This window comes from Hordeum vulgare, chromosome 5H, assembly GCF_904849725.1.
Source record: "Hordeum vulgare subsp. vulgare chromosome 5H, MorexV3_pseudomolecules_assembly, whole genome shotgun sequence".
In the NCBI taxonomy this organism is placed as follows: domain Eukaryota; kingdom Viridiplantae; phylum Streptophyta; class Magnoliopsida; order Poales; family Poaceae; genus Hordeum; species Hordeum vulgare.
In genome coordinates this window covers 441,909,058-441,920,296 of record NC_058522.1, presented here as the reverse complement: position 1 = coordinate 441,920,296, position 11,239 = coordinate 441,909,058, and the positions used below count along the sequence as shown (strand labels likewise).

General features: G+C 50.4%; 2 protein-coding genes across 3 annotated transcripts; one reads left to right on the top strand and one right to left on the bottom strand.

Moving 5' to 3' along the window:
- The first annotated feature begins 226 nt into the window (after window positions 1–226).
- LOC123398002 (cellulose synthase A catalytic subunit 9 [UDP-forming]) lies at window positions 227–4,697 on the top strand. Its single transcript, XM_045092512.1, has 11 exons — window positions 227–827; window positions 943–1,039; window positions 1,143–1,266; window positions 1,364–1,630; window positions 1,723–2,068; window positions 2,185–2,448; window positions 2,567–2,779; window positions 2,865–3,069; window positions 3,165–3,361; window positions 3,464–3,817; window positions 3,921–4,697. The coding sequence occupies exons 1-11, from the start codon at window positions 315–317 to the stop codon at window positions 4,506–4,508; spliced, it is 3,168 nt and encodes a 1,055-aa protein (XP_044948447.1). The 5' UTR covers window positions 227–314; the 3' UTR covers window positions 4,509–4,697.
- A 792-nt stretch (window positions 4,698–5,489) lies between these two features.
- LOC123398001 (AUGMIN subunit 8) lies at window positions 5,490–11,024 on the bottom strand. Of its 2 annotated transcripts, none has more exons than XM_045092510.1 (7): window positions 10,766–11,024; window positions 7,863–9,189; window positions 7,427–7,546; window positions 6,898–7,014; window positions 6,687–6,776; window positions 6,104–6,211; window positions 5,490–5,927 (listed from the first exon to the last, which is right to left on the bottom strand). In XM_045092510.1, the coding sequence occupies exons 2-7, from the start codon at window positions 9,093–9,095 to the stop codon at window positions 5,877–5,879; spliced, it is 1,719 nt and encodes a 572-aa protein (XP_044948445.1). In that variant the 5' UTR covers window positions 9,096–9,189; window positions 10,766–11,024; the 3' UTR covers window positions 5,490–5,876. The 2 variants fall into 2 exon arrangements, with proteins under 2 accessions (XP_044948445.1, XP_044948446.1); XM_045092511.1 differs by lacking the exon at window positions 10,766–11,024 and adding an exon at window positions 10,284–10,483.
- Window positions 11,025–11,239: the final 215 nt, after the last annotated feature.

Sequence of the window (11,239 nt, the reverse complement as noted above, 5' to 3'; positions counted from 1 at the left end):
CCGGCAAAACCAACCTTTCGCTTCACTTCGCGGCAACGGGGACGCCGCACCCAACCGATCGACCCGGCTCACCCGCGGCCACGCTCCACACGCCGGCGCCCATCCGTCCGTCCATCCGCCATCCCCGCGCGCTCGCTCCAACAGCCACCCCTCACCTCTCCCACCCGCCAAAAACCATCCTCCTCCGTCTTTAACCCTCTCATATAGCCCCTGCCACAAGCGAACCGAGCACCACCACCACCGCCATTCCACACTCCTCTCCGGTCTCCCCTCTCGTCCTGCGTGGCCGGGAGCGAGCTGCACCGCGCGCGGCGATGGAGGCGGGCGCCGGGCTGGTGGCCGGCTCGCACAACCGGAACGAGCTGGTGCTCATCCGGGGGCACGAGGACCACAAGCCGGTGCGGGCGCTGAGCGGGCAGGTGTGCGAGATATGCGGCGACGAGGTCGGCCGCACGGTGGACGGCGACCTCTTCGTCGCCTGCAACGAGTGCGGCTTCCCGGTGTGCCGCCCCTGCTACGAGTACGAGCGCCGGGAGGGCACCCAGAACTGCCCCCAGTGCAAGACCCGCTACAAGCGCCTCAAGGGGAGCCCCAGGGTGGAGGGCGACGAGGACGAGGAGGACATCGACGACCTCGAGCACGAGTTCAACATCGACGACGACAAGCACCAGCAGCATGCCGCCCTGCACAGTACCCACATCACCGACGCCATGCTGCACGGCAAGATGAGCTACGGGAGGGCCTCCGAGGACGGCGGCGACGGCAACAACACCCCCATGGTCACGGTCGGGATCCCGCCCATCATCACCGGCAACCGCTCCATGCCGGTATGCATCATATATATCCCTTCCCTTCTCCCTCTCCATCCAGCTCTCCATCACTACTCTAGCAGCTAGCTTAAATTAAATTGTTCACCATTGCCATGCATGCACAACAATTTAGGTGAGCGGCGAGTTCCCCATGTCAGCGGGGCATGGCCATGGCGACTTCTCCTCCTCCCTGCACAAGCGCATCCATCCCTACCCAATGTCTGAGCCAGGTGACTATTTACTTACTCTACTTGTAACTTGTTGATGCTAAGGGGAACATGCAGTTCCTTGTGTTGTATTGGTGAGCTCAAGCAACATGAATTTGATAATCAGGGAGTGCAAAGTGGGGGGACGAGAAGAAAGAGGTGAGCTGGAAGGAGAGGATGGACGACTGGAAGTCCAAGCAGGGCATCTACGGCGCCGCCGACCCCGACGACATGGACGCCGACGTGCCCTTGTATGTATTGTATTGCAATCCCACGTGAATTCAAATTCAAATTCCAAGAACCGTTGCTCACCTGATTCGATCATTGTGTGTAATGCGCATGATGCAGGAACGACGAGGCGAGGCAGCCGCTGTCGAGGAAGGTGTCGATCGCGTCGAGCAAGGTGAACCCGTACCGGATGGTCATCATCCTCCGTCTCTTCGTCCTCTGCGTCTTCCTCCGCTACCGTATCCTCAACCCCGTCCCGGAGGCCATCCCGCTGTGGCTCACCTCCATCGTGTGCGAGATCTGGTTCGCCGTCTCCTGGATCCTCGACCAGTTCCCCAAGTGGTACCCCATCGACCGCGAGACCTACCTCGACCGCCTCTCGCTAAGGTCTTCACCAACAACTTCTTCCTGATCCAAGTTCCACCAAACAGCACAAGAATCTAATCTAACTCTGCCAAAAACATGTAAATGATGTGCAGGTATGAGAGGGAAGGGGAGCCGTCGATGCTGTCGCCGGTGGACCTGTTCGTGAGTACGGTGGACCCGCTCAAGGAGCCCCCGCTGGTGACGGCGAACACGGTGCTGTCCATCCTGGCCGTGGACTACCCGGTGGACAAGGTGTCGTGCTACGTCTCCGACGACGGCGCGTCCATGCTGTCGTTCGAGTCGCTGTCGGAGACGGCCGAGTTCGCCCGGAAGTGGGTGCCCTTCTGCAAGAAGTTCAACATCGAGCCCCGCGCCCCCGAGTTCTACTTCTCACGCAAGGTCGACTACCTCAAGGACAAGGTCCAGCCCACCTTCGTCCAGGAGCGCCGCGCCATGAAGGTATATATATATATACTAGAGCCAGCGTGGCAACAAATCTTCTGATCAACAGGCCAAGAACATTTCTGGTCATCTCTCGATCGATGGGTTGCTAATTGCTATGCTATGCTGGGCAGAGGGAGTACGAGGAGTTCAAGGTGCGGATCAACGCGCTGGTGTCCAAGGCGCAGAAGGTGCCCGACGAGGGGTGGATCATGAAGGACGGCACGCCGTGGCCCGGCAACAACACCCGCGACCACCCCGGCATGATCCAGGTCTTCCTGGGCCACAGCGGAGGCCTCGACACCGAGGGCAACGAGCTGCCGCGCCTCGTCTACGTCTCCCGTGAGAAGCGCCCCGGCTTCCAGCACCACAAGAAGGCCGGCGCCATGAACGCTCTCGTACGTACTGCACTCTCTCTTGACGCCCCTCGTCTCTTCTTCAGAGCTTCCTCATAAATTAAATGTCAGAGCTCAGAACCTTCTTGCTTATCACCGTTCTCTGAATTTTGACCGACAGATCCGCGTTTCCGCCGTGCTGACCAACGCGCCCTTCATGCTCAACCTGGATTGTGACCATTACATCAACAACAGCAAGGCCATCCGGGAGTCCATGTGCTTCCTCATGGACCCTCAGGTCGGACGCAAGGTCTGCTACGTGCAGTTCCCCCAGAGGTTCGACGGCATCGACGCGCACGACCGATACGCCAACAGGAACACCGTCTTCTTCGACGTAAGCCTTTATGGTTCAATCGCACCTACATTTTGCATAGTCTAGTAGAGCGGTGGATCTGACATTGGTAGTTCTTGGTGATCAGATTAACATGAAGGGGCTTGACGGTATCCAAGGGCCGGTGTATGTCGGAACTGGATGCGTGTTCCGGCGACAGGCGCTCTACGGATACAACCCTCCTAGCGGCCCCAAGAGGCCGAAGATGGTGACCTGCGACTGCTGCCCGTGCTTCGGCCGCAAGAAGCGAAAGGGCGGCAAGGATGGGCTGCCGGAGGGCGTGGCCGATGGAGGTAAGTTTCAGAGGAAGCACACTCTGAACCTTTGGTTTCAGATTAGTCGCCTAGTGCAGGTTGGTAAAATAATTTCCTCCTGTTTGGCCCTTCAGGAATGGACGGCGACAAGGAGCAGATGATGTCCCAAATGAACTTCGAGAAGCGGTTCGGGCAGTCCGCGGCGTTCGTCACGTCGACGTTCATGGAGGAAGGCGGCGTCCCACCGTCGTCGAGCCCCGCCGCTCTCCTCAAGGAGGCCATCCATGTCATCAGCTGCGGCTACGAGGACAAGACCGACTGGGGTTTAGAGGTACAGAAAAACAGCACAATGATCACCTCTTCAGACAACTCGACATATATATAGGTTGCAGACTTCCCGTACTGATCTGTGTTCCTGCCATGAATGGTGCAGCTGGGGTGGATCTACGGGTCGATCACGGAGGACATCCTGACCGGGTTCAAGATGCACTGCCGCGGGTGGCGGTCGATCTACTGCATGCCGAAGCTGGCGGCCTTCAAGGGGTCGGCGCCGATCAACCTGTCCGACCGTCTGAACCAGGTGCTGCGGTGGGCGCTGGGGTCCGTGGAGATCTTCTTCAGCCGGCACAGCCCGTTGCTCTACGGCTACAAGGGCGGCAACCTCAAGTGGCTCGAGCGCTTTGCCTACATCAACACCACCATCTACCCATTCACCTCGCTTCCGCTGCTCGCCTACTGTACCCTCCCCGCCGTCTGCCTTCTCACCGGCAAGTTCATCATGCCGCCGGTCAGTGCTAAGCAGCCAGTTTCCCCATTTGTCCTCCTTCCCGGCAAAAGCTGCAGGTTCAAATTTCTGACGGTTTTCTGGTGTTACTATTGTGTTGCTGCAGATTAGCACATTCGCCAGTCTCTTCTTCATCTCCCTCTTCATCTCCATCTTCGCGACGGGCATCCTGGAGCTGCGGTGGAGCGGGGTGAGCATCGAGGAGTGGTGGAGGAACGAGCAGTTCTGGGTCATCGGCGGCGTGTCGGCGCACCTGTTCGCCGTCATCCAGGGCCTGCTCAAGGTCCTGGCCGGGATCGACACCAACTTCACCGTCACCTCCAAGGCCACGGGGGACGAGGACGACGAGTTCGCGGAGCTCTACGCCTTCAAGTGGACCACCCTCCTCATCCCTCCGACGACGCTGCTGGTGATCAACATCATCGGCGTGGTGGCGGGCATCTCCGACGCCATCAACAACGGGTACCAGTCGTGGGGGCCGCTATTCGGGAAGCTCTTCTTCGCCTTCTGGGTGATCGTGCATCTCTACCCGTTCCTCAAGGGTCTCATGGGGAGGCAGAACAGGACGCCCACCATCGTCATCATCTGGTCCGTGCTGCTAGCCTCCATCTTCTCCCTGCTCTGGGTCAGGATCGACCCCTTCACCGTCAAGGCCAAGGGGCCTGACGTGAAGCAGTGCGGCATCAACTGCTGATCGCGTTAAGGGTTCTCAAGACTGTGCATAGGGAGAAGAACAGTTTGGACGCAAGTTTTGTATTGTTGACGTTTTGTTCATGTTATGTTCTGTGTAATATTTTGGGGGCCAGAAATGGTTTAAACAAGAATTGAACAGAGGACCGGACTTTGGATGTCAAGCAAGAATGAACATCATTCATGTGTTTTAGCTGCGATTGCTCTTGTGGGTGCCTGGTAAATTTTGCTCAAATCAAGGCCTAATGTAGCTAAGAAAAACATGTGCATTTGCTTGTTTCTTGAACGTAAAGTTCAAGAGTGGTATTCAGGCTTCAGCTATTCAGGCTGCAGGATAAGCAGTCTTGGTAACAGAAAAGAGGAAAAAGGGACTTTGCATTACAGCAGCAACAGAACGCTTTAGACAGGTTCTTGTTCAAGCAAAGAGCCTGAGTGCTAAGGCTGGCCATAGTGGGGGTATCATAGCTAGTAACATAGTCTTGGGACTAGCAAACATGGTGATGTGGCAAGTAATTAAAAAAGAGAGAGAGGATTAGAGTAACATGGGTAGATACCGTAACATGTTAAATGCTATGCTACTATGTGTCATGCATGTCAATAAATGAGATCACCTATGATACTAGTTTATGATACTATGCACTATAAAGGTAGTATCATACAATAGTAACATATGCATGATACTACTATATGTTACTCTCCACTATGAGCAGCCTAAGGGGATCCAATACAGTATTCCACAATTCACAGACTTTAAACTTGGGAGCTGGAAATGTACGAGGCAGAATTCCAGTAACTACTAAGCTATCATAAATGTACCCACACAGGTGTTTTTTTAGAGTAAATGAATGAACTGCAATCCAACGGCAACATGGACATTGGTATAATTGAGATATTCACCAAACAATGGGGTTGGTTAAGGTGACAAAGAGAGCACAGCTACAAAATCCGGTAACACATGTTGCACACAGAAGGGAGAATCCTTATCTTTCAGTACCTTCTTCCCTCGAATTTCATTTGTATATTCTCTTTCCAGATGTCAAAAAAATTACAGCGGAAAAGAATGGGGCACTCACTACCCTCGAAAAGAAACTAAAAGGAGGAGGGAAAGAGGCTAGAAGTGCACTATACGGTAAAAGCCATTTACACACGAGGAGACCTACAATCTATCATATCTAAGAACTGTGAGTTGTTATCTGCACAGCATCACACCTTGATCGGCAGGGGATGTTTAATACTCTTCCGTTTTGTTATTTCCTCTCTACGGATTCCTCGTCTGTTTGCACAGTATGTTCTTATAGTCACAGGCTCAACTTGCACAGGTGTACCTATTCAAGAAGATTGTGGTGTATATCGTATAGCTTTGCCCAGGTTGTTAATTCATCTGGACTTGCATAAGATGTGTCCGCAGGCTAGACTCCTGTACCTGATTAATAAAGATACAATAGCACTAGTAAGGTACTGTGTACAACTGCTCCCATCATGCGAACAAATTAAGCACCAGTTCACCACCAATCACAGAAACACACATTTTTTTATTCGAAATTCAGAGCACTATGGTCACTTCTTAGAAGGAATGTCTTGGGAATAGAATGTAAGTACCTCCAGTTCTGCGGCCATAGCTAAGAGTTCTCTGCATTCGTCAAGCATGACCTTTTCTTGTGCTGCTACGACTGAAAGCTCCGAGACCAAATATGTCCTGTCTTCAACCTGGCAACAGAGATGCTCTAAGTCAGTTAAAACAGTCACTGACAAGAATTTGCCATTACAGTGTGGGATGGCCTTTCTTAGTTCTTAAACCTTTGTACTCGAGTTCATGCAATTTTAAGCTTTACTGAAGGTTAAACTTAACCATGCAATCAAGGGTGTGCACAAAAGGATCCAGTTACTGACACACGGACCCAAATTTGGTGGGGTTTTATTCATAGTATGTTTTTGACTTACGAGTCAATATATTTCATCAGTTCTAAAAATGGAAAGAAGCCTTTCCTACCAGTCCGATAGCTGAGGGTTCCTACGAAAAATGACACATGCAGAACACCACCATTTTGCTAGGGAACAACTTTTCTTAAAGTCTGAATCATACTTGCATGCAATCGTGCATTCTTGTGATGAATGTGTATATAGAGACTTAATTTTATTAGGTGACAAGTAAATATGGAACGTTAGTCATATTGCTGTTTACCTTAGAAAGCATAGAACAAACTGACGATCCCAAACCTTGCATGACATCAACAGCTGAGCTTACAGCATTCTTAAGACTAACTGCATCCACCTGTTAATAAAAACAGGCAATACAATTATAATCACAAACACAAAAGTAATTTCTGTTCACAAATAGAAGTGCAACAATAAAATAGTTTGAGTTTATTTAAATGCATTTTTTCACAGCATACCCTTGCTCCTGACGTGACTGGAAGGCGCAGTGTACTTGCTTTTAGAGCCTCAGCTGCCCGAGAAAAAGAAAGGTTATTCTCATCTTCAAGTGCTGGCCATTGTTCGAGGTAGGCAATCTGAACCACAATAAAAGCAGATTAAAAAATGTAACGTATGCATCAACAGCCATAATCCATGTAGTACGGGCATTACATCAATTCTTTATATCCCTAATTTCTAGACTTCATATCACCTCTTTTGGAGAAGAAAAGTGTGATAGGGCAATTATGTACGCATACATAGTGTTCAAATTTACCATGTAAGAATGAGAACAGTCATATCACCATGCAATTAGCTCTTACTCTTTCAAAGAGCAGTTCCTAAAAGAATTGTGGTTATGCTTCAATCGGTGTCAGTAGAAACATCGTAGCAAGCTTGTGCCAACTTGGAACAAACTGGAATTATACTCGAATAGGAAAGAACATGGGTTCCGCTATATGCTTGGGAGATTATAGAACCGAAGCCATCAATGCATCAGATGGAGCTTACCTGCTCTTGCAGAATGCCATACAGCTTCAACTCTTGCCGATGGCGCTGCACCATGATTCTTCGCAAATTAACACCATCCCTCAAGTTTGAAGTGTCCCTCCAAACATTATATATGGTATTCTGTTTTAAATGAGAACATGGGAACTGTTTCATCAACTGAACATCAATAAACAAAGAAAAATACAAAAGGTATTAATGGCAACAAAAAGTAGATCATAGACTTCTAAACACATAGACGACTATGCGAGCGAACATTATAATGTAAAAATGCTGTCAATTGTGGCAAACAGTTATCATCACTAAATCGAGTCTTAAACAGCCGCATTATAAAGTATGCTAATTTTATGAGGTGCATTATCAAGTCTGAGACCGTTGCATTATAATGATACAGACTAACTTGAAACAATTTCAAATAAATAAAATACGCTAATTTTACCTCAGTAGTGGCCTTTTGGAAGGATAGAACGTCTTCGGAACGAGCATTTACAAGACGCAATTGCAAGTATCTATTATGCAGCAAGCGCAGTTGATGGATATTCTCAATTTGGCTGGCATTTTTCTTTCCCTTTCTTGGATCAAGCATGTAGCTAACAACAGGAGCTATAACACCTGATTGAATACTTCCAGCACTTTGTGACCTGCAAGGTGTTGAAGGTCTTGTCCTCGATGGACTCTGAAAAGCCCTAGAAGCAGAGGATGCGGCTGACAAGACCTTGTTTGGTGATGATGAGCGATGAAGAACAGGAACAGGCAAAGTGGTTGTCCTGCTTGGACGGCTCACATATTTAGATCTTTCCGTTGTCTGTGAATAAACATCACTGACAGAATCTAACTGTTCACCTTTTCTTTTTGCATGAATAGCCAGTCTCCTTGCCACGTCATCCAGTGATTGATTCAACCTTTTACCCGCATCTTCAGAAGCAGAAATCTTCCTCGGTGAAAGCCCTCTAGAAGTATTTGCCAAAGGGACTGGTCTGCTAGATTTGTCAGAAAGATCAGTATTCGACATAAGATTGGAAGGGCCACGCCCACTTGTCATGGCTGGCCAACGGTTTTGCTCAGTTGTCCTCTTAGGTAGATCTTCTGAAGGTCGAGAATTCTCACATTGTTCAGTAATTCTCTTCCTTCTCAGAGGGCTCCTTTTCCTCTCAGTCGGAACACTCGCCTGTCCCTTGATATGATCTAAAGATGGGCTGGAGACCACCTTATCTCTTTTATTACCAAGGGCGGCCGCAGACTCCAACTGGTAGGAGGGAGACAGGTTCCGCATTGCTGGCCACAAGCCATGTGGGGACCTTTCATTTGCTATACACCTAGAACTCTTATTTACCTCTTTGACAGTATCACGGACTGGTGTAATGGACCTTGATGTTGGGGTGGAAGGTGTTGACACCTTAGAAGAAGGGGTTGAAGGTGTTGAGGGCCTTCTTCTGTCTGCAGATTGCGCCCTATTGGGCACTGGTGTACCATTAGTTGTTGAGGCCCGGCCAAGACTAGGAGATGTACATCGCCTTGTCGCAGTAGCACCCTGACCAGTCTTGTACCTGGATGCAACATCTCTCACCCGGCTTAAAGAAGAAGCATTGTGCTTCTCAGACGGAACTAGTGGTGGTCTTCGAGTTTCTTCAACAAGAGCAGCTTTTTGCACAGTGCTCTTATGAACATCCATGAAGAATAGTAATTTCTAGAACCAACCACATCAATGTGTCTCTCATGAAATTAGCTCCCTGCAGGCTCTATTGCAATGCTTCAGTGGCCCAGATCTGCAGAAGGTCCGCACACAGACATCAAATAATAAGACTAGGCCAAATGAAGAAAATCATTCAATTAGATTCACTTGAAACAAGCAAGAAAAATTATCCAGACACACAAAAACCAAGAAAATACAGCGTCAACATGTTTAAGCGAATGTACCAAAGCGATCCTGAAACTGCAAGTAACCGAATAGCATACCCCGCTTCCAGTACAAAACTTGCAGTAGCTGTTCCCTCAACCCTCTCACGTAGATGTCATGGTTGGACCAGGGAGGGAGAAGTTATATAATGGAGGCTCCTAAGCAAGGTAGGGAGGAAGGTGGCATTTATAAACGCACTGTTCACAGACTAAAAATATAAAATAGAAGATGTTTTTTGTGCAAATTGCTGCTGCTATGTAACATGAGGCATTCGAGCAAGGACGAAGCCAATAAACAAAACTATTTGCGGAGATTCGGAGGGTTTTGGGACAGACAGGGAAATCCACATCATCACATGCATGTGAGGCGAATCTCTTGCCTAGCAGATTAACAATCTCCCATCAGAAGCGGCATTGGAAACAAGAGACCTTTTATTAAGGTGCCACTCATGAACCAGGAACATGCATCGAGATTTTGTAATCTTCGATACAAACGACAGAAAAACAAAGCCGCAGGACAGGGCACATGCCGATAGAACCAATAGGATTCACTTGAAATTGCCGGGAATTTTCCTCGACTGAATCGACTGACTGATGAAAAGTAAGAAGTATGACACGTTGCTTTCATTGTTGGCTCTACATTGGATAATTCTTGATGGCTTGCTCGAAGAATTCACCCACCGAGAGTGAATCAAGCACAAATTGCATGAGTACATTTCCTTTGGGTCACTGGAGGAGCTAAGTGTGTCTGGATTGCTGCTACTAGGAGACAAGATGTGTCAAGTCACCTAGCACGATTAATTAATAGCGGTAAAAAATTGCAGCGGGGACTAATCAAGCATCGAAATCACCAAAGAGTCGAGGCTCGAGAGTACGTAGCCTTAGTAAAAAATTAATTTCTCCAGCTGTGCTAGAACGAGGACCAGGTGAAACAAACGGAAGACACAAATTTCTCAGGACTCACCAACGCCCACAGAATCCGCAGCGGGGAACCCAACCCGCGCGCGCACCAGCATCAGCGTCCATTCGAGAAGAACGTCGACGAACCCGAGACAAGACAAAGGCAAGCATAGCGGCGTCGCCGATGTTCTGTCAGTACAAACCGACGGATTCGGGGCGCGTCCAGATCATCCGAGCTGTGCAGTCTCCTCGCAAACATCGCCCGTCGTTTCCATTGACAGATTGAACCCAACCCTCGATCGCACAGCCCAGCACCCCCTCCCTCTCCCCAACTACCAAAGAAACAAACACCTGGCGCGCGCCTCTGCCCAGGGAGGCACCCCCCCCCCCCCCCCCCCTCCTCAATCAAATTGAAGAGCAGCACAGCACAAGACCAAAAAACATCTCCCGCACACAGGCGGCCGAAGCATACCAACAGCGCCTCGCAGCGACGATCCCTAAACTCCCCAGCTCCGAAACCGGCCAGATAAGCGCCAGGAGGCTCACCTCGAGAGCACCGGCGGCGACAGCTCGGAGACCAGACGCCGCCGCCTCCTGCTCCCCTTGCTCCTCGGGGCGGCTCCGGGTCGGGCCGAGCGCGGCCTCCAGGAGCGCCAGACGGCGGGCGCGGCGCTCGCGGACCTGCCACGACTGGCCTGGCGTGGGTTTTTGCTTGCTTCCGCAGAGGCAAAGCAGAGGGGGGAGGAGGAGGGGGTGGGAGCGAGGGCAGGGCGGAGGGAGGGAGGTTACGGGTGGTAGATGGGTTCGCGCGGCGGGGGCGGGATTAAGGGGGAGTGCGTAGTTAAGGAAGACCAGACCAAACGGCTCTCGCCCTTTATTAATCACGGCGAGGTTACGGTGGGGTGCGTCCGTCCGTCCGTCCGTGCGCTGCGCTGCGCTGGCTCGTGGAGTCCATACGTACAGTATCCATACCATACGCTGATGGATGGTATGGTATGGTATGGTATGATGATGATGGTG